Genomic DNA, 23,918 nt, shown 5'->3' on the forward strand with positions numbered 1-23,918 from the left:
CCATGTTTGCGGATATCTGCGTCTGCAGATATAAAGCGGATATTTGCAGGGTTCTATCCATAATTCACTCTCTAAGGGGTAAAGACTAGAAAATTTGAAACTTTAGAAATGCCTGTTCTGGGATTTTAATCAACTGCTTCAGAATGACTGGAAGAGACCCAGACTCCTGGATCTCTTGAATACAAAACAACATGAAGACGAAGTCAAGAACATGCTTGAGATATCTGTGACTAGATCTGAAACTATAGAATTGATCCATGCTGTTATGGAGCCAGCTGAAGCTCTGAGTATTATTGTAGGACTGTGGGGACATCATCAGCAAAGGACTTGTCTGACCCTTTCATTGTCCAACCAGAATCAGATGTCAGGCATGATCATAATCCAATGACGAGGAGGAAATAGGCATCCTTCTGACAACCCAGCAACAGGCAACCACCTATTCTGTTTGTTCTTTCTAAAACACTTCTCATCCTGGTATGTAAGTGCTGGTAAAAGTGGTCTGAAGCTTATTTTCTTGATCATGGAGAGTAATGACTCCAAAACCCCTCCCTTGAGATAGACACAGATCCTTTCAAAGGCATCAATTCATGTGCAGCAAGAAGGAAAGTGGCTTCTGCATTTTATACAGAGAGTTGTTGCCTGTCGTAACAAAACATAGTGTGTTAGACGCTCTTTGCATTTTCTATCCTTCCCAGTTCATGAGTGCAATATTGAGTATTTTGTGATAAGGGCTGTGGAAACTGGATGTTTGGTCAAACTGTGCATATGTCTTTAGCATTCCTATCACATTGCCTCACATTTCCAGTCAAGGTATACCTGGGTATTGCTTTTACAAAATTGATTCATTCACAGAGATAGTGGTATCTGGCTTTTCATAGGATCAGTACCCGCCAAACAATAGAACAGAGATTTTGGAGGCTGTTTGTAGAATGCAGTTACTCAAGTACTGTAGTAACCTTTCCCCTTTGGATTTCCTACTTCAAATCCTAACTTAGATAAGTGGAAATTTGTCTGTCTCCTGGTTAATCTTTAGTGGACATGAACAGCTGGATTAGCAGTGTCTCCTCAGACACTCAGGAGAGAGACAGGGTTGTAATAGGGATACTGAGAATGAGAGTAATACACTTGTGGAGTCCCAAGGTTAGATCAGAAGAGAGTGAGGGTGCTGCATATCATGTTGGCAGAGCTGAGTGCTGAAAGCTTAAACCATGCTAGAGGTTAGCCAGAGCTAATTGTCCATGATTTTCATGAGCACCAACTTGTGTGGGTATACACCATACACGTCCACAGAAACAGGATCCACCCTGGACTTGCAGGGTGGTGATGACGATGTGTGGCCTTATGTGTTTTGAGGATTATTGTGTTAGCGCTGCATTTCCCCCCCAGTTTCTGAGCATTAAACTCAGAAGGTGCCCCTACTTCCAAAAGGATATATTTTACCTGTAATAAAAACTTGTACATGTTTGCAGCTAGATTGCACACTAAACACAAGTGACAAAACAAAATAATGATGGTCTGTTAAATATGTGCAGTACTAAAGTATCCTTTCTTTTCCAGATAGGTATTTTTAACACCAAGGGAATACTTTCATGAGAAGAATAACATCGATTAATTGCCTTTTTGAGGTTCTTGGGGATTTAGGTATATCACTGCACTCTAAACAGTTTGTTTGAGGATTTTTATTTGCCCAGGGTGGAGGGAAGAAGTTCAGTAAAGCCAAGACCTGGGATATAAATTCAAATTCCCCCTAATCAAATATGTATCCTTTGAGTCTCGCCTGACTACTCAGTGAAATGAAGAAGAAAACATAATGCTGTTTAAAATATGCAGTTATTAAACCTGAATGTCAGAATTCTTTGAGTTTCTAAGATTGGTTAGCTGGACTGCTCCAGTATTTCCTTAATGGTATGAACTGTGGAATTAGTATCAGACTACTTTCTACATGGTATATGCCATACAGGGCTGGTGCAAGGATATTTTGCGCCCTAGGCGAAACTTCCACCTTGCGCCCCTCCCCTTCCCTCCCCGCGGAGCATCGCTTATTATAAACTTTCAAAAATGAATACAGTGGAGTCACATCTTATGTGGGGGTTAGGTTCTAAGGTCAGCGTGTAAGAGGAAAATCGCGTATAGTGAAAATTACCTTAAAGTATAGTACACACAGAATACACTGCATACACTAGAACAGAGGTCCTCAACCTACGGCATGCGTGCCAAATGTGGCACGTGAGCCGACTTTTTTTTTTTAATGGCGGGCTGTGGGTCCCGGCCGCTGCTGAGCCCGCTGTCGGTCTGGGGTTCCGTTCACTCAGCTGGCAGCAGGCTGAGTGGGGCCGGCAGTGGGCTGAGCGGGCCAGCGGCTGGGACCCCGGCTGGCAGGAACTGGAGGATGGAACCCCAGACCAGCAGCGGGCTCAGCAGCGGCCGGGACCCGCAGCCTGCCATTAAAAAAAAATCGGCTCGCGTCCCACCTTTGGCACGCGTGCCGCTGTTGAGGACCCCTGTTCTAGTGTATACTGTGTGTACTGTACTTTGGTAATTTTCACTATATGTGATTTTCCTCTTACACGCTGACTTAGAACCTAACCCCTGCATAAGATGTGACTCCACTGTAGTGTAAAAAAATTTTGGGGCACCGCTTTTTGGCGCCCCCAAATCTTGGCGCCCTAGGCGGCCGCCTAGTTTGCCTAGTGGTTACACTGGCCCTGATGCCATAGGTTTTGTTATAAGTGCATTGATGCACTATAATACAAATTACTAGATCTAAAATGTAATCAACAAAATATTGCTAATTTTTCATTGAGTTAAGGTCCACAGATCAGAACTTTATGGAGGTGGAGCATGCCTCTTCTGCCAGTGACTGGCCGGTCTGGTTCTGCCACCAAGCTGTAAGCCAGCTGACATACCCATTGTATGGATCTATGGACCTTATTACTTTGAAGAAAGGAAATTTATAGCTAAACGCAGATATATTTTCCTATTACTTTCTCATAATGTGATTACTTTTGCTTCATGGGTGAAGGCTGCATGGTGAGCCTTTTGCTGCTACACATGCTCAGGACACTTAGCTGCAAAAAGTAACGGAAAGTAATTCATGTGACCTTTCTGCCTGAAAAGTCACAGTTGCTCTAATGAACTACTTAGAACAATCTGAGTCCATTCACCTGGTTATAGAATCCATTACTTTATCCACTTTGCATTTTCTTCCAGATTCTTTCTTTCCAGGATGGCTGCCATATAACCTCTTTTTCATTTAAATCAGAACATGAAATTATTTTCTCTCTGATGTGGCCTTTGTTTTTCTCTCTTTGGTATGTCTTTGCAATATAGACCTCCTCCAACTCAGCTCAGTGTGTTCTGGCACTCCATATCTCTTACCTCCCAAAGCAGTGTTCTGACAAGAGTGTGTACTACACATAGTATTTTTAGCTTGAGTTGGGATTGATGGGCTGTTATGGTTTATATGGGTTTGGAACACATGGGATTATTTTAAGGTTTTGTGTTCCAACAAAGATGAAAAACATCATCATAGTGACTGTGTTTTGCATGTTTTCCAGCCAAACTCATAAATCCATCATTGGTAGGCATGGGGAGGGAGGCATAAAACTCAGCCAAGTTTCACCCCAAAGTCTCACCAACCTCAGCTAACCTTTCAGGGAGCATGGGCCTGAATTTCAGGCTTCGTTGCAAAAGGTTAGCACAAATGTAATCCTGGCTTTAAATTGTATCCAAAGCCTGACATTGGAAAGTCTGTAGCCATTAATTAGGCATATTTACTTTTTATGTCTCTGTTGAATTCATGGCCACTGGAGGCCTTATCTCTAGAGCTGGTCAAATAATGTGACCAGTAATATATGTTGCAAATTTAGACATGTTTAAATTCAGCAGATACAAATAATTTGTATTTATTATTCAATAACTCTATAGTTCAGCAAATAATATTCTGTGAATAATATTGCTTGCAAAGTTGGCCATTTTCATGAACTAATTAATTGTAAATACTTTTACTTGTGATTCAGATCCTCCTCTCCACACCTTTTTTGTATAATGTAGAAACTTACTCCAATCATTGTGACTTCAAGTTCAAGCAGCCACTAAATTGTGATTGTTATTACCCTTATTGATACAATGCAGAAATTCATTTCCACCAAGAGATTGTGATGCCATAAATACAGGACTGGGTTTGTGGCAAGATCAAGCAGAAGATACTGGGCAATGGTTCTCTGCCAAGCACTAATAACCAAAATGGTACCAAAAGGAATATCGAGAGAGACTGGCCACATACCGGAAACTACTTTATGTATAAATATTCATAAATTGTATTTTACATTGTAAAGTTTGCTGTAGTGTGAAATTACCTCTTTAAAGGTCCTCAGTCTCCAGACTTCCTTTGGTCCTCATAAAGACCAGATTATGGTCTACTGACCATACCATGGTAATGTGTACTGCACAGGTGCCTAGCTAGCTACTAAATCATTCTCTCATAATGCTTCTGCCAGCTGTTGAGAGCTTCTTCCCTCAGGATCCCGCCCATATTTAAAGGGGATTTAGTCTAGGTAAAACATTTTTAAAATTTCCTTGTATGCCAATATATTGGTGATATGCAGTGGCATGAGGGATGGGGACTGGAAGCTATAAATGTACTGTGTGTTCATTAAACGAAATACTACCAACTGAATAGGGTACCAGTCTGAGGATGTGGGAGGAGGGGAAGATTTATAATTTTCCTCTCACCCTACCTGATTTCCAGGACATGCGCTGCGGGCTCTGAGCTCCTCTTCTATCGACATACAGTGCACTCTATGTTTACAGGGCAGTAAAGAGATTCATTTAGCGTATGGCTGAGCTGGATTGCCATCGTTGGCTCTGTTGACCTTTATTGTAAGTTGCCTTGGGATATTTGTATGCTTAGGCGAGCCTATAAATAGCTATAGTATGATGGGAGTGTTATTGCAGAAAAGCGCTTTGCAAAAACAGATTGTCATTTCATTTCCAGGGAGGGAGGGAGAAAGGTATGTGTTAGGCTTGCGAAAAGAAAGGAATTCCCCTCAACACACTACCACCCCCACAGCACTGACCGCTGAAGAAAGAACTTGTAAGATTTTTTTGGTTGTCACCAATCAGGCCATGCTGTCTTGATGTTTGCAGCCCTATAGCTTTAAGAAGCCTAAGTCCTGGAGCAGCCTGGTATTATGATAGCATGTGCTTCCACTTGAGGGATCAAAGTTCAGGGCTGACCTTACTTGCTGCGCTGGCAGGGGCTGGGGAGTGTATGGCGGAAGAGCACTCAGCCCGGGGTCTGGGAGTGCCTTTGGCTGATGCTTTGAATAACATTTGTGGCCTTTGCAGGGAATGCTATCCCTCCTAAGAGAATTTCAGTCACATGGGCCCCAAAGAGATGGGAGTGAAGTGAACGGGGAAAGAAACTGGAGTATATCCCTGGCGGAGCTCACCAAAAAAGGGACAACATGTGAACCTTTCCTACTCCCAAGGGTTACCTCAGTTTTCTGTGTTAGGTTTTCTGTTGTTTAAGTGGGAGTTTCTTTTTCAGATGGCAAGCTATCTGAGTAAGGCAAACAGGGTGTTTTCTTCCTTTTTGAAGGCCTTCCTTCACCCTTTCAATAAAAGCAACTCAAATCTTCATTTGCATTGCATATACAATGAGCCCAACAGCCCTGATGTAAAGAATAGGAACTCCATTTCAATGAGTGCAGGGCTAAATTTGGCCCAATGGATTTTGCCCTTTATGCTTGGGTATAGAAGGGTAACTGATCTGTCTTAAACAGTACTTTTCAGTTATCAAACTTGCTTTATTTCTCTACTAAGCTGCTTTTGCATTCTTCTCACTCCCTTTCTGACTTTCCTTCGCCCACTTACCTGCTCCCCTGGCTCTTTACAGCATAATATAACCTCCTAGCACTGTTTCCACCAAACTGAAATTTACAGCTGTGCTGCCTCTGCTGATTTTCTAGACAAAAAAAAGAGTGCTGTTGTTTTGTGTTTGTTTTTTCTTCTCATCTTGCAGGAAAGCAATCTCCAGATCAGGCCTCCAGCATCTGGCTCCTGTGCACTCCCTCAACATCGCAATCTCCAATGGGCCAGGGAAGGAGCCAAGAACAACACTAGAATGGAGTGTAGGTGTTTATTTTTAATCATGGCAATTTATCTAAATAACATCTCCTGCCCATGTTCCCTCTAACCTTCATTTTTTACATGGATAGGTAAAGGTGCATGTAACAGGGTCGGATGTTAGCTCTGATCACGATGACCTTGATCCTGTAAGGTGCAGAGAACTCTGACATCTATCCAGCAAAGCACTTAAGCACATGAAAAGTCCCAGCAGAGTCAATGGGACTGGATATGTTTAAAGTTTAGCACCAGTACAGCAAAATTACATGCTTGAGTGCTCAGCATCTTGCAGGATCAAGCCCTAAGGTGACAAGTATAGGTGTATTAGAGAGTTTTTATTTCCTTTTGAAGTTGTTTTGTGATTTAGGTCAAGACAATCTTTAAATAAAGACTGGATGTCTTTCTAAGTGATTTGCTCTGCTTCAGCTACTGTTGTGTGGCTTGAAGCAGGTATCACTAGCTGAATTTTTTTTTTATAGCCTGTGTAATACGGGAGGTCAGACTAGATGACTGCAATGGTCCCATCTAACCTTAAAATCTATGAATGTATAATAGAGTGCAGAGAAGAGTGTTAAAAAAGTTCAGTCCTCTCAGTTTCAGAGATCCTGTGTGGATCCCAAAGGGATTGGCCTTACAAAACCTAAATCCTGCTCCAGAGGAAACTTGGTCTCTGATTCAGCAAGATATTTAAACACGTCTGTCTTTAAGCACGAGAGTTTCCCATTGAAGTCAGTGGCACTGCTCATGTGCTTCAAGTTAGGCAAAAACTCAATTAAATACCTTGCTAAATCATAGCCTAATACAACTACTTGCCCTTTTCAAAAATGGCACTCTACAATGTATACCCTCCCAAGTGGTTTCTTATATAACCTATATAGAAGTGCGCTGCCCATCTGCCATGGGGAACTCATACAGCCCAAGGGATATGATATGTACAGTAAATTCTTTGACAGAGTATTTGGATTAATTTGTATTAGGGTTGGAAAGGACATGTTGATATTTAATCTATTTCTCTATAACACTGCAAGATAATATTAATAGATTCCTACAGCATCCCTGTTGGTTCTGTCTTGACTTTCCTTTAGAACTTCTAGTGTAGGTGATTCATTGACCTTGTGTGGCAGGTTATTCCAGTGTCCTACTGACATCATGCCCCAAAAGTGCAGCCTAAATTTGTAGCATAAATGTTTCCTTCCTTAATGCCTCCACAATGATGGCTGAAAATAATTCCCTGATCACACCCTTCATTTTTTGTTATCTCCTTGCTAGTTATTTGTCAGTGTCACATATGGAAGGCAGGGTGGCCTGGTGGATAGAGCACTTGACTGGGTCTCAAGAAACTCGAATTCTATTCTTAGCTTTGCCAGTGGCCTATTGGGTGACTTTAGGCAATTTGCTTCTCCTCTGTGTGCCTCAATTTCCCCATTCGTACATAATAATGCTGACCTTTGAGATCTGCTGATGACCAGTGCTATATAAGAGCGAGGTATTGCTCCTGAGATTTTCTTTTCTTCCCCACAGATGTATAAATTCATAGCTTAATCTCACTTTCGTTAGTCACATTTTCTAAACTTTTAATAACTTGCTACCCTTTGGCTTCTCTCTAACTTAGTGATATCTTTTTGCAGCACTGCTGTAACCTGTATACCCCCTGAGGAGCTGCTTTTATAGCCATAGGGCAATATGGAGTAAGCCCTTCCCTAAAGATGTGTGGTGTGTATTCTTCCAGTAGGGCAGCGTTTCTCAAACTGGGGTCCGTGGCCCCTTGGGGGCCCATGAGGGTACTCAAGGGGGTCCGCCTGCTCCGCGGATCAACTCCTCCCCCTCTCTCCCTCCCTCAACAGCTGTTCAGCGGCATGCAGGAGATGTTGGGAGGGAGGGGGAGGAGCGGGGATGAGGTGCGCTCAGGGGAGGGGGCGGAATCATGTCGGGGCCACTGGCCCCACTGATCAACTCCTCATCCTCTCTCCCAGTGCCTCCTGCACACCATGGAACAGCTGTTTCCCGGCATGCAGGAGGCGCTGGGAGGGAGGGGGAGGAGCAGAGATGGGGCGTGTTCAGAGGAGGGGGTGAAAAGAGGTAGGGAAGAGGAGGGGCAGGGGTGGAGTGGGGACAGGAAGAGGTGGGGTGGGGCCTTGGGGGACGGGGTAGAGTGGGGGTGGGGCATGGGGCTGAGCGGGGGCTTGAGGGTCTGCAAAAAATTGAAATCAAAATGGGGGTCCTCGGGTTACTAAAGTTTGAGAACCACTGCTCAAGGTTGTATGTGACTCCTGCTTCTGATCAGCTGATGATACCAGCCTCCATTGTCCACTTATTAGATTTTCAAATGAGCACCTCTGTGCATTCTCCCATGCTGCCCCACACGCTTGGGAGGAGTTCTCTGTAAACATCCACAAAATGAATTCAGTATGCTCCTTCAACACCTTCCTTAAAGCTTCCCTCTTTTCTATGATGCCTACAAAAAAATTGACAACAGTTAGGCTGCTGATGTGCTGATATGACTGGCTATCCTGTTGGCCAACATTGTTTCTTTGTACTCCCATGTCTGTCTGTTTATCCATCTGTTGTCTCTTGTCTATACTTAGATTATAAATTTTTTGGGGGCAGTGACTGTATTTTTGTTCTATTTTGGGTCCTACTCCATGACTAGGGCTCCTAGGCATAGTGGTAATACAATAAATAATAATATTCAGTGTATGGATCTGTGATGTATGTTCTTTGAAGGAACACTCGTTTGGCCTTTGATTGTATGATACACATCCTTTAAAGGGGCAGTTGGAAGGACTTATGGATGTATAGGGCCCACTTTTGTATCCTTTGAAGTAGCAAAATTCAGGATTGGACCCTGGTGTACATTCTGTGAATGGACAATTTACATAGACCTATGGAGTATGTTGAGTGTTCTTTAGAGGGAAACTATTATAACCCTATAGCCATGTTATACAGTCTTGTGGAAGTTAATAGGAATGAAACATGTAGGATTCTATAGAAATAGGTTTCTATTGAAATTATTCTAAAAACCAATGTAATATAATAGAAGATGGTATCATTTCATAGGCTTCTGTTTTTAACTGCCCATACAGGATTGTTTGGTAAGACTATAAAATTTCAGTAAGAGTTTTAGATGTTTAAAAAAGTATAAAAAGGTTATTCTTCCTATTCAGTTATATAGAACTTTTTCATAAGGGTGCTCATATTGCCCATTGGATGTATTTACACCCATACATGTGAATCTGTATGCTTTCATCATACTCTGCCTCTTTTTGGTATGTGGTTCTAGCCAGAGCTATTGGCCCCTTACCTTAAAGAACAATGGATTGAAGTATGTGTGTGTATTTGTATATATTGATATTCTACATTTATATATACATAAAATGTAGTGTATCAACTCTAATCCCACTTGTAATGACTTGTCACAACAACATTAATCCAGATGAATGCTTTTCTTTTCCATGTCTATGGTCTCCCTTGTAAATCATCATTTCATATACTCCGTTAATTTGTACACTGAATGATGTCTCTTCCTATTAACATTTCTGCAAAACTAAGTCTTGTAGTTGGGAACCGAGTATGCAGATAGGAAGAGACATACATCATCAGAGGCTCACTAATAGGGGGAGTCCTTGCATGTGGCTATGCCACTACCCCTTTAAAAAAGTGTAGTGTGGTTTAGCTAGCCGCTTCTTTAGCTCTCACCTCAGGAAGTAGTAGTGAATCCAGTCTTCCCATATAGTTAAAAATCACTGAAATTGTGTGTAGCCTGTATTTGAAAACATTTTTTAGGATGAGCAATTATTTTTTGCTGTTTGTCTTTCAGCATTTTAGACTTGATTCTGATCAACAAGGCAGAATTGGTTGGTTGCAAATCAGAAGGGGGTCACTATTTGGGTGAAAGTGATCATGAAATGATAGATTTGATGAGTCTAAGGAAAAGAAGGAGTGAGAGCAGCAGAATAAGGACCAAGGACTTAAAAAAAAGCACATGTTAATAAACTCAGAGATCTGGTAGATAGGGTCCCATGGGAAGAAAATCTAAGGGATAAAGGAGTTCAGGAGAGCTAGCATTTCTCAAGGAGACAATATAAAAGCCTCAGCTGAGGAGGCTACTCTTCCCAATAGGAAGAATAGTAAGAGGCCAATGTGGCTCCATTAGGAGCTGTTTAATGACCTGAAAATCAAAAAGGTATCCTACAAAAAATGGACACATAGATGAATTGCTAAGGAGGAGTACAAAAGAATAACACAAGCACGAAGGGACAAAACCAGAAAGGCTAAGGCACAAAATGAGTCAAATCTAGCAAGGGACATAAAAGGCAATAAGAGGAGGTTCTGTAAATACATTAGGTGCAAGAGAAAGAAGAAGGAAAGTGAAGGTCCTCTACTTAGCAGGGAAGGAGAGCCAATGACTGATGACATCAAGAAGGCTGAAGTGTTTAATGCCTATTTTGCTTCAGTCAAAATAGGGAAAGTACAGGTTAAAGAAATTTAGATAAGTTAGATGTATTCAAGTCAGCAGGGCCTGATGAAATTCATCCTAGGGTACTTAAGGAACTAGCTGAAGCAATCTTGGAATCATTAGCAATTATCTTCAAGAATTCGTGAAGGATGGGTGAGGTCCCAGAACACCGGAGAAGGGTAAACATAGTACCTATTTTTAAAAAGGGGAACAAAGAGGACCCAGGGAATTATATACCAGTTAGACTAACTTTGATACCTGGAAAGATACTGGAAGAAATGATTAAATAATCAATTTGTAAGCACAAAGAGGATAATATAGTTATAAGGAATAGCCGGCATGGAGTTGTCAAGAACAAATCATGCCAAACCAACCTAATTTCCTTCCTGGACAGTGTTACTGGCCTAGTGGCTCGGGGTGGGGGGAAGCAGTTGATGTGCTATACCTTGATTGTAGTAAGGCTTTTGACACCATCCCACATGACATTCTCATAAGCAAACTAGCAAAATGTGGTCTAGATGAAATTACTATAAGGTGGGTGCATAACTGGTTGAAAGACCATACTCATAGTTATCAATGGTTTGCTGTCAAGCTGGGAGCGTGTGTCTAGTCGGATCCCCCAGGGGTCAGTCCTGGGTCCAGTACAAGTCAATATTTTCATTAAAGATTTAGATAATAGAGTGGAGAGTGGGCTTATAACATTTGCGGATGACACCAAATTGGGAGCGGTTGCAAGTACTTTGGAGGAAAGGATTAGAATTCAAAATGACCTTGACAAATTGGACAATTGGTCGAAATCAACAAGATGAAATTCAATCAAGGCACTTGTAAAATACTACAATTAGAAAGGAAAAATCAAATGCACGAATACAAAATAGGGAGTAACTGGCTAGATGGGAGTACTGCTGAAAGGGATCTCTGGTTATAGTGGATGACAAACTGAGGATAAGTCAACAATATGATACAGTTGTGAAAAAGGCTAATATTATGCTGGGGTGTATTAACAGGAGTGTCACATGTAACACACAGGAGGTTATTGTCCTGCTGTACTTGGCACTGGTGAGGCCTCAGCTAGAGTACTGTGTCCAATTGTGGGCGCCGCACTTTAGGAAAGATGTGGATAAATCGATGAGAGTCCAGAGGAGAACAACAAAAATGATAAAAGATTTAGAAAACCTGACCTATGTGGAAAGGTTGAAAAAATGAGGCATGTTTAATCTTGAGAAAAGAAGACTGAGGGGGGAGCATGATAAGAGTCTTCAAATATGTTAAACGCTGTTACACAGAGCACAGTGATCAATTGTTCTCCATTTCCTCTGAAGGAAGGGCAAGAAGTAATTGGCTTAATCTGCAACAAGGGAGATGTAGGCTAGATATTAGGAAAAGCTTTCTAAGTATAAGGGTATTTAAGTCTGGAATAGGTTTCCAAGGGAGGTTGTGGAATCTCCATTATTGTAGGATTGAAGAACAGGTTGGAGAAATACCTGTCAGCGATGGTCAAGGTTTACTGGGTCCTGCCTCAGCATGAGGGCACTGGATTTGATGACCTCTTGAGGTCCCTTCCAGCTCTGCTTGTCTATGATTCTGTGACACGTAATGTTCTTCCCAGAGAATTCCATGAAGGACTGGACACTTTCAAAATGGGTTCTACCTTCCATTGTCTTCAGGGGCACTCAGACTACAGCTGCCCTTAACAAAAATATGCAAGCAAGAGTGAGTCAGGCTAGGTATATTTATACCTGCCTCTGGAAATTTCCACTACATGCATCCGACGAAGTGGGTATTCACCCATGAAAGCTCATGCTCCAGTACGTCTGTTAGTCTATAAGGTGCCACAGGACTCTTTGCTGGTATAAAGTTGATACTGCGTATCTTCAAATTATTAGAAATATCACATGGTTACATCTCTTTGGGCTCCTTGTTTAGTATTCATGTATTTTTAAATATTAAAAACAAACAAACAAGGAAATTCCCAAATAAATGGCATTAAACTGGAATTCTTAGCCTGGCATGTTTGAAAGTTTTTCCTCCTTTAAATGGTTTACTTCAAAATCCTTTCATATATAATTTTGGAATGACAGGAATTATGACAGGAATTATGGAAAGATCCATGACAGGAATTATGGAAAGATCCTTTCTTTTTGCTACAAGTCATGCTATATCTCATTTGAAATTGGAATGTTCAGCCAACTGGATGATCTGATTGGCTGAATATCCATGGCTGCTTGCCACTCTAAATTAAATTACCCAGTTTAGTTTGCATTGTGTTTCAAACCACTCTGACTGCAGCTTGCAGAGCTGACACATATGAGGGGGCCAAAGGGCTTCACTAAATCTGGTTGGCTTTGAACTAGGCTGGGGCACTTCTTAAAGGAGAAACCAAATTTAACAGGCTGAGAAATATGCACAGCTAGTTGTGGTGAAACACAAGTAATTACAATTGCCCCTAAATTCCATTCTACGGATATTAATTTCTCCTCAAATTGGGGCAGTGTGTGTTTCATTTCTCCATACCCAAAGAGCAATCGTATACCAAAAAGAACTTTATTTTATATTAAGTCAGTAACAAAACAAGAACAAACTGAGAGAGCACAGTGTTTGTGTCACCTCTATAGCAGCCTGGATCTGAACACATAATGGCAGCTGCTTCTGCTTCAGAGAGGAGATCTGTCTCAATTTACAAGTGGAATCATAGCAGCTAGAAGTTACATTCATGATAGTGCTAAAAAGACTGTCTCCTAACTTTTTTTTGTATTTTGATTTCTCTCATATTTCAAAATATTGAACAGGAGGAGTTTCTGGCTTTTCCCAAATTGTAGGTGGGATTTGTACTTGCCTTATTCCATTATTTTCCTGATACAAAGTAAATTCTGCACATGAACAATTCCATCAGCAAGTGCAAAACAACTTAAGCAGGCAAAGTATTAATTAATAGTCCACCCAACTCAGTCTCCAGCAGAAAACTATCTATGTATCAGAAATATAAATATAATAATTTGGACTCTGCCACCGTTTATGTCCCATGTTATGCAGCATGTCAGATTAGATGATGTTAGTGACACCATCTGGTCTTAAAATCTTTGGGTCTGATTGTGGAGTAAGACTGGTTGAATATTTTCTGATGGAACATTTTTTCATTGAGAAATACTGATTAGTCTAAATTGAAACGTTTTGTGGGGCTGTATCAAAGTCCTCAAAATTTTTGATGAAAAATTGTCAAAAAAATTTGCTTCAATAAGGTCAAAGCACCTATTGTTATACAAGGCGCTGGTGAGACCTCATTTGGAGTACTGTGTGCAGTTCTGGTCTCCCATGTTTAAAAAGGATGAACTCAAACTGGAACGGGTACAGAGAAGGGCCACTAGGATGATCAGAGGAATGGAAAACCTGTCGTATGAAAGGAGACTCGAGGAGCTCGGTTTGTTTACCCTAACCAAAAGGAGGCTGAGGGGGGATATGATTGCTCTTTTTAAATATATCAGAGGGATAAATACCAGGGAGGGAGAGGAATTATTTCAGCTTAGTACTAATGTGGACACGAGAACAAATGGATATAAACTGGCCGTCGGGAAGTTTAGGCTTGAAATTAGACGATGGTTCCTAACCGTCAGAAGGGTGAAGTTCTGGAATAGCCTTCCGAGGGAACCGGTGGGGGCGAAAGACCTCTCTGGCTTTAAGATTAAGCTTGATAAGTTTATGGAGGGGATGGTTTGATGGGATAACATGATTTTAGTCAATAAGTCAATAACGTGCCATTGCTGGTAATTAGTATCAATGGTCAATGTGGGTCTGGCTGGAGAATCTTGCCCGCATGCTCGGGGTTCTGCTGATCGCCATATTTGGGGTCGGGAAGGAATTTTCCTCCAGGGTAGATTGGCAGAGGCCCTGGAGGTTTTTCGCCTTCCTCCGCAGCATGGGGCAGGGGTCGCTTGCTGGAGGATTCTCTGCGACTTGAAGTCTTTAAATCATGATTTGGGGACTTCAACAGCTGAGTCAAGGGAGAGAATTATTCCAGGAGTGGGTGGGTCAGATTTTGTGGCCTGCATCATGCGGGAGGTCAGACTAGATGATCATAATGGTCCCTTCTGACCTTAAAGTCTATGAGTCTATGAGTCTATTGTTTCAACTTTTATGCTATTGTATAATAGTCTCCATCATAAATTGTAGTAAAATATAAAAGTAGAAACTATGAAGCCAAAGGGCTTCAACCTTTTTGGGCCAAAGCCTTTTGATAAGATGATACAATATTTACACCATGACATTTTTTTCATTTTGATTTGTGACTGAAGGAAATATTCAAATGTCAGAATTTTCCTCAGAATGGAAATTCCAAGTTTTGACCAGTTCTATCCTGGAGTCATTTACATCAGAGGAAAGTGAGTGCAAAATGGGTGTAAATGCCACCAGATGGGAATGGTAAAATGTTATGCCCATTTTTTGTACTGGTGTAAATGACTAGGTGCAGGGTCACAGAGAATCTGGCCCATAGATATTAAGGCCAGAAGGTGCCACAGTGATCATCTAGTCTGACCTGCGTAACACAGGCCAGAAAGTGTAGCAGAGTACAGATTTGTTTTATTCAAACTTCTGATAGAAAACCAGGCCCTATGAATATATTACCCATTCAGGAACAACAGAGAAAAAAATCTAATTTGATCTAAACTGGGTGTGACAATGCGGTTCTGGCGGAACCCAACTGAGAGTGCCAACTCAGGACAAATTGCTCAAACAGGGCAGTTACAGCCCAAGGCTGGGGTTTTTTCCACCTCTAAGGCAAACCAAACCAGCCAGACTAAGAGGACTTCGGTCTCACCCCACTGGCTAACCGCAAGTCTCACAAGCAATCTCCTTAGGCACTCCAGTTTCCCAGTATCACCACCAGTACCACTCGTTATGGGGACAAATGGTTATGAAAACCAAGACCCCAGTAAAAGAAAAAGGTTCTCCTGATCCCAAAGGACCAAGCCCCAGACCCAGGTCAATATACAAATCAGATCTTACCCACAAATTACACTGTTGCCAATCCTTTAGAATCTAAAATCTAAAGGTTTATTCATAAAAGGAAAAAGATAGAGATGAGAGTTAGAATTGGTTAAATGGAATCAATTACATACAGTAATGGCAAAGTTCTTGGTTCAGGCTTGCAGCAGTGATAGAATAAACTGCAGGTTCAAATTAAGTCTCTGGAATACATCCCCCGCTGGGATGGGTCATTCAGTCCTTTGTTCAAAGTTTCAGCTTGTAGCAAAGTCCTTCCAGAGGTAAGAAGCAGGATTGAAGACAAAATGGAGATGAGGCATCAGCCTTATATAGTCTTTTCCAGGTCTAAGAACACCTCTTTGTTCTTACTGTGGAAAATTACAGCAAAATGGAGCCTGGAGTCACATGGGCCAGTCCCTGCATACTTTGCTGAGTCTGAAGGCATATTTGCCTTCTCTCAATGGGTCCATTGTATAGCTGATGGTCCTTAATGGGCCATCAAGCAGGCTAGGCAGAGCTAATCCCAGCTTGTCTGGGATGTCACCCAGAAGCATAGCATAAATTTGCCATACAGACAGTATAGAGCCAATATTCATAACTTCAACTACAAAACTGATACACACATATAGACAGCATAATCATAACCAGTAAACCATAACCTTGTCTTATACACCCCATTTGACCCCCTTTATACAAGATTTGGGTGCCACTACAGGACCTTGGTTGCAACAATGATCTATATGGTCCCAGTTTATGTCAATAACGTCACACTGGGTTATGAAAATAGGCCACTTTATCTTTAGAAACCTTGAATGGAAAGTCATGGAGAAACATGACGTGAATGGAGGGACTTTTAATCTGTTCTGGTTTTTTTTAGGGAATTTTAGGGAATCTGTGTGCTTTCTTGCTTAACTTCCAAAACTGATTGTTTCAAACAGACTTCCTTTATAATCTACATGATTTAGCACTAGCTAATATTATGAGCCATTATATGTTGTTAACCACTGGTTATTTTAACAGGGAAGGTGTCCTACTTGAACACTGTCTTGTGTCCCACTCAAACAGCTTAGCACAGTGGAAGACTCATCTGCTTCTTTGTCCCACTATTAAATTTAGCACCCCCTAAACTGAGCAGGAAATTAGAATTTCAGGCATTGCATGATGGGGAGGTACAGTCATCTTCACAAGAATGAAGTGACTGGGCTTTCAAATGACTGTTTTCCCCTGATGTACTATAAAAACCTGTTTGATAGTTCTGGCTACCATTTTCCCTGTAGACTACAGCTTTACTGTGAGGATGAATTTGGAGAAAAAATGGATGGATTCAGTAAAATTGCGTATATGAGTAAGGAAAGCATGATTTGTTCCTAAGTGAGCTCAAGTCTTAAAAAGTCATCATTATTATTATTATTTGCATTATAGCACTTAGATGCCTTAACTAAGGTTGGGGCCCTGTTGTGCTAGGCGCTGTACATACATATAATTCAAGCCTCAAAGAGCTTACAATTTACATGGATGAGACAGACAAAAGGTGGGAGGGGAAACAGAGGCACAGGGAGGGGAAGGGACTTGCCCAAGGTCAAACAGCAGGTCAGTGACAGAGTCAAGAATAGAACCTGAGTCCTAATTCAGTCCCCTATTAGGGACAATATCAAGTTTGACATAATTTGGAGGAGTTTTTTGGTCACTCTTGGGCTGCTTATTTCTGGTTTATACAGTGAAATATGGACATGCAGATCTGTCACTGTAAAAATACCTTATTTTCCTTTCCCTCACTGTCCTTTCTGGATTGTGACCTGATGACTTCTTGTAAATTGGCACCATGGTTCTGACAGATACCAATTATCTACTTGCAATTTTTAAATGCTAGTTAATATTGATCTAGTTATTGGGAATGCATTTCTATTGCAGAACTCAAAGAAACTATGCCTGCTACATTTCCCTATTAAAAAGCCTTACCTGAAATATCCTTATGTGAGAGAGAAGTAACTTTTGTCTCATCATGTTGAAAACTGTCAGTGCTATTTAAAATAAAGGATTTTGACCCAAATGGCTGGAAGCATTCTGCTGTCGGACACCATCTGCTTGGAAAGCAACATCATTTGTGACTTCTGCAGTGTGGGAACCAAATGCCAGAGACTGGCAAAGCATTTTCCATTGTCCTTTAATTCTAATAAAGCAAGATTCTTGCTTATTCACTTTGCTCAAATATTGCATGTACACCATTTTATTTTGCTATTAAGCTAGTATCACATTAGGATGGAAACTGGAATCTTTCTGTAGCCAGATCTCCTCAGGCTGAGATTTTATCCGATTTCATGAAGTAAGGAGGGCTGGGCTTGATAAATAGATGTGGGCTTCTCAGGAAAGCTCAGTAAGTGTTCTGGGTGATTCATTCACGGACAACAGTTGATCGTAGTCCTCTTTATAACAGCCTTTAACAGATATGAAGACTGTTACCAGTCTTCTTTTCTCAAAACTGGGTATGTTGGTCTTGAGAAAAGAAAACTAAGGCGGGGGTGGGGACGGGGGAGGAACCAGATAAGTCTTCAAATATGTTCAGGACTGTTATAAAGAGGATGTTGATCACTTGCTCTCAGTGTCCACTAAGGGTAGATAATGGTCTTCATCTGCAGCAAGGGAAATGTAGGTTAGATATTAGGAAAAGCTAACTATAAGGATAGTTAAATACTGGAATAGACTTCCAAAGGAGGTTGTGGAGTCCCCATCACTTGAAGTTTTTAAGAACAGGTTAGACAGGTTTAGGTTTATTCGGTCCTGCCTCAGCAGAGGGGGCTGGATTAGATGACCTATCGAGGTCCCTTCCAGCCCTACATGTCTACAATTCTATGATTCACTTCTCCCTGAATCACGGCTGGATCACCAAGACACCAGCTTGATTTTGAGAGCATTAACCAGCAGGAGGTGGCATTCTTCAGATGTAAACCCAAGGTCCTTACTTCTGGCCATTAACATTCCAATGGCATTTTTCATGAGAGTGGTGGTATGTACTCAGGTAGAAATGATTTGTTCAGAGCTCCTATCTAAATACCCCTGTAGTTACACTGGATATGGTAATTTCCCTTCCTGGTCTGGTTCTTTAGTCTGCAATCAATACAATCAATAACATTGTCTTTTGCTTCTTTTATGTTAATTTTTATTTTAAATATAGTGGTAAATTTCATACTGATGAAAGTGAGGAACTGATAGTACTGCTTAACCTAGGCATAGTGTGGGTAGGTGCTAGGCAAAGTTCCTTCAAACAGCTCTGTCATAAACATCGGTCCTGACCAACGACACCCCATCATTCTACAACAGGCTTCTTGTGAGAGGGATGGCCAATTATGACACACAGTGTGATGGTTTTGTGTTGTGAAAAAGTATCTGACTGGTTCTAGGATGAGACCACTAAACTTGTGGCTTAGATCACAAGCGATGATGAGTTAATCATCGTCGTTTTTAATTTAAGCTAGCGTTCAAATTCTTTAACATACTGTACTCACCTCAGCCAATTTAACAATCATCTCTTCTCAGGAGAATGCAGTGAATGGAGAGCACCTGTGGCTGGAGACCAATGTCTCTGGGGACCTGTGTTACCTGGGGGAGGACAGTTGCCAAGTCAAATTTGCAGTGAGTATAACAGTTTCAGACTTTCTTATCTGTTTGTAGGGCAATGAATCCAGTTTTGGTTGAAGAGACTACTTCAGAAGCTTGGGAACTTGCATTTCCTAGTGTGACTGGTGGTGCCTTGCTATAGCAGATAGATAGAAAGAAAGAATCAAAACTATTGGTCAAATTCTTTATTTAAACAAAATTTTAAAAACCTCTCAAAATTGTACTATTTCTACTAATAGTATGAAATCTGAGGTGTTTACTGAGTCCTAATTTAGGCAAGCTCCCAGTGATGTCAGTAGAAGTTTGCCTGAATAAGAACTGAGCTTAAGACCCCTGAGAATTTTGCCTGTAGCAAGTAGTATAGACCCTTAAAAGTATACTGTGCCTAATTCACTACTGTGTTATTACAGTTTGATGAGGAGACATCTCCACTGAAATCAGTGCTGTTACCCTGGAATAAAACTGCAGTAACCGTTGTGAATCAGGACCATTTTGGAAATGCTGGTGGCAATGGTGGATTAGCCACTGGGCCAACGGAGCCCATGCCCAGGGGCCCTGTCCAATTGGGGGCCCCTGGAAAAATGGGTGACCCCATGCCCCAACCTGCTCCGCCCACCCACCTGGTGCTCCTGCCAGGGAGCTGGGTCGGAGCATGCGGGTTTGCCCCGCTCTGCCCAATGCTCCTGCTGGGAGCCCCCATGCCCCGACCCTTCTCCCCTTTGCAAGAGTGCAATGCGGGCGGAGCGGGGCAAGCCCCCCCTACCCTGACCCCACTCCCTGGCATGAGCGCTGGGTGGATGGAGCAGGGCAAGCCCCCGTACCCCGACCCCGCTCCCCGGCAGGAGCACCGGGGGGAGAAGAGGGGGACTGCAGGTGGAAGGGGTGGGGAGGGACCCCCACTTGCTCTGGCCTAGGGCCCCCCCCACAAACCTTAGTCCATCTCTGGCTGGTGGGAATCTTAGTTGATTGAAGGCAGCCAACAGGTCCACAGATGTGGAGTCATATGTGAGAACTGACAATTTTTAATTGCCTGGCCTTTTCTTGACTGAAATTCTTTTCTGTTTTAAGGTTTTGTTGGTTGCGGGGAATCTAGTAGTGTAACACAAAGTAGCACTTGTGCTGCTTTCTGGTGTGGGTATGTGAACTGTAGATGGGGAGAATCTAGTTAACTCTAATTATGTTTTTGCTTATCTTGATCAATTGAATGGCTAATGGTTTTCCAATGTGAATCTTTTTAGAAATACTACATCTTTCTATGGCTGCACTGGCCTTTCTGATACTTTGCTTTTTACATATAAAATATTTTTAGATCAGATATCTTTTTTTAATGGAAAAGTGGTATGAAATAATTAATTTATAATTGCATTTATGGAAAAATGCATAGAAATTTTAATAAACATAAGGCCTTAGCAGGATATGAACTCTCACCCTTTGGAGCTGACACTTTATGATAAATAGTACATGGGATGGAAAAGACTCAAAGTCTGATTTATCCACCAGTCTTTCCTTACTAATGCTTGGAATCAGTACTGCAAGCCCCAACATTCAAAAATCATGAGTCCAATGCCCAAAATCATGAGATTGGTTTACAAATCATGATGCTTTTAAAAAAAATGTTTGGTTCTTTTTATTTTCCTTCTGGTCTTTAAGCTGTTAGGGTACGTGTGTTCCATGTTTTCAAGCTTTTCTCTGCAATCATGAGGACTAAGAAACTTACTTTTTATGAAAAGCTGAGATTCTTATGCTATGTCATAATTCTATCAGCTGGCGTTTTAAGAAAAACACCAAAAAATGAGAGACTTACGAAGAAAAATCATGATTTGACAATACTGCAAATTTACTAGTGTTATGTTAGCTACAAGAGGGCTGTTGCTTCCAAAATCTAGCTAATAACATATTGAAAATTATAAAGAAAACATTAATTACAAGCTCTTAATGACTATGATAAAAATGACTGCAAAGTTTCAAGCAAATCAGCCTTAATTTATTGTGTTGATAATCTTTCTGTCTTTCAATCAGAAATGTTTCTGTAAAAATGTCTTTTGCGAGACTCATTAGAATGATTAAGTATGTGCAAGAACAAGAAAGAATTAAGTTTATGGTAAAGGCTTTCTGTCCTTAATGGACACCTAGTGTTCATTTTAATAGGAATTTGACCAGTAGGATTCTATGGAAATTGCTGTAAAAACCTATTAACAGAAGATGATTTCTTTTGTACAGAATTGTAAAACCACCCTAAAGAATTTAATAGAGAATTTATGTTCCTGCTATAACATTTTATAGGTTGGTTAACAAAATTCTGCAGGACGATTATCATTCTCTAATAAATTACACAGGATTTTTCTGCAAGGCATTGGTCAGAGAGATGCCCCATCAAATTCAGTGCTTCATAGGAACAGTAGAGGAGGAACTTTTCCCCCAGTTTGGCTTGAGTCATTACTGAAACTCTCAGTAAACCGTGTATGTTTCCTTGTCTCTTCACTAGCTATGCCCTTTTCCATTTCAGACTGTTCCTGATAAGGAAGTCTTAATTCAAAATGTCATCAGTAACTTTATTTACTATTTTAAAAATGCCTTTAGTTCTTGTTTTCCATCCACATGCCCATGCCATATGTCCCATGTTCCACCTTATTACCCTGTTTATGCCTTTATTCTTGACTATTCAGCTATAAGCCATTTTTCAACATATAGCTCAATCAGGTTTTGAAGACAATCCAGAAGACCTGTTGGATAAGATGAGGGAAAGAGAAGCTGTCTGGCTTCTGATAAATGTTTTTGCTTCTATAAATGATTTCCCCTCATTCCATACAATCTCACTCACACTGTTCTTAAATGTTGTAGAAATCGGCTCTCCGACGGAAGTGTGCTGCCTGCAAGATTGTGGTCCACAATGCGTGCATGGAACAGTTAGAGAAGGTAAGAGGACACCACCTGCTGGAATATTGAATGTATAGTACACATTTTAAAATCCATAACTGAGTATTATCCTGAAAATCCCATGAGCTTAATTTCTGGTACTGTATGTCAAATACATTACAATGCTTTCATAATATCATAGATAGAGCTGGTTGGAATTTTTCAAATGGAAATTTTTTTATAGGAAAAAAAGCTGTTTTTAAGACACAAAATGCAAAAATTGACTTTTACGATTATTTTTGTTTTTGTGAATTTTTTTGCAATGTTTTAATTAAAATATTACCAGTTTTAGCTGAAATTGTTACCTAAATAATTATCAAAATTGGCTTATAGTAAATGAAAAATTTCAATAATGTTTCAAAAATGCTTTTGATATGCATTTTTGTAATCAAAATTTTTGAAAAATTTCCAAAACAAACAGGTCTATTTTGAACCATGTGAAACAGAAACAACTTTGAAAGTATGATTTTTTTATACTGATTTTTTTAAGCGTATTGTTAACCTGCTCTAGTTATAGGGGAAGATGATGTAGACTAAAATGAAAGATAGACAATGCCCTGCTTCATATCCCATACATACTTGCCAGTCACAGAATTCCACAACTACAACAGCATCACTCAATTTATGGCAGTTGCCATTGTTAAAAGGAATACGAGATCAACAACCACCATAAATATTTTAATAGGGTTCCCTAGATTCTCACTGCTCCTAAATTTTAGGAATTTAGCACTTTGAATTACAACTGGAAACATTTTGTAAATCTTTCCTTGCCTTGGTAAATAATTTATTTTGATATCTATCCCGCTTACAATTGCCTCTAAAGAAACCTCCCCAAACCTTCAAAATCCCATAATATATTGATCATATAATGCAGTTCTCTATCAATGCTCCTTCATCTGGTAATACAGATATTCCTGATTATAAATTAACTGTTACAGGATGAATTTTTCCCAATAGGATTCATGGGGGGAAAATCCTGGTGCCACTGAAGTCAATGGGAATCTTGCCATTAACTTGAATGGGGTCAGAATTTTACCCCATGTGTTTGACACTGATTCTCGCACCGAAGTGGGTAATACGTCAAAGATTTGCAGTGGCAGCCCTTTAGAAAAGGCTTTTAGTTTTCCCTGATTTGGATGAGTTTTGCAAAACGTCATTAAATACAAATTTGTTGGGGTTCTTTTTTCAGTGAGTTTTAGTACATTCCAGTTAACACAGCAGAAGGTAAAATAAGACAAAATCGCATTGATCCATTATTCTTGACCTGTTTTACCAAAAATGATGATGATTTCTTACATCTCCACTAGTTTATGGTGTCCCAAGTAATAAGAGAAAGTGCACACTCAAATGAAGGCCATTGAGTTGAATGTTAGTTTGTTTCTACTAGTCTAGAGAGTATGAAATTTGCCCCAATGCAGAGGCTATCCCAAGATCTGCACATCTCTTCAATCCCATTTTATGGGATGTTAGTGGTGCTTGTTCCTCTGTCCTGGGGTCAATTTTAACTAAAATAATTAGAATGTAGGTGACCTTTTCCATCCTGTCAAAGTTCAATGGTGAAACAAAGACTCAAGACTCCAGATGAACAGCATTGGAAGAGAGTTAATAGCATTACAAGATTAATCTGTTTTCACAGAAGAAATATTTTCAATAACTTCAGTTTGACTCAGAGCTTCCTGATATCCCTTAATGAGCAGGTGGGACTGACTTAGTTTGGCTAGGTTTAAAAGCCAGTTATTAGTGAACATTGGAGCAGTGAACAGCCAGCAGCTAACAGCAGAGTTTCTGTAGGAGTTTGTAAGTGAGAGTTTGGGTGGGGAGT

The 23,918-nt window shown here is 40.7% G+C and overlaps 1 protein-coding gene across 2 annotated transcripts in view; it reads left to right on the forward strand.

The window, feature by feature from the left end:
• DGKI (diacylglycerol kinase iota) overlaps positions 1-23,918 on the forward strand; it is a 309,310-nt gene that overhangs the window by 111,209 nt on the left and 174,183 nt on the right. For both annotated transcript variants that reach the window (XM_065403383.1, XM_065403389.1), the window contains exons 2-4: positions 6,026-6,134; positions 19,100-19,195; positions 22,022-22,096. In XM_065403383.1, coding sequence (XP_065259455.1) covers positions 6,026-6,134; positions 19,100-19,195; positions 22,022-22,096 — 280 coding nt within the window. The remainder of the gene's footprint in view (positions 1-6,025; positions 6,135-19,099; positions 19,196-22,021; positions 22,097-23,918) is intronic.

This window comes from Emys orbicularis, chromosome 1, assembly GCF_028017835.1.
Source record: "Emys orbicularis isolate rEmyOrb1 chromosome 1, rEmyOrb1.hap1, whole genome shotgun sequence".
NCBI lineage: Eukaryota > Metazoa > Chordata > Testudines > Emydidae > Emys > Emys orbicularis.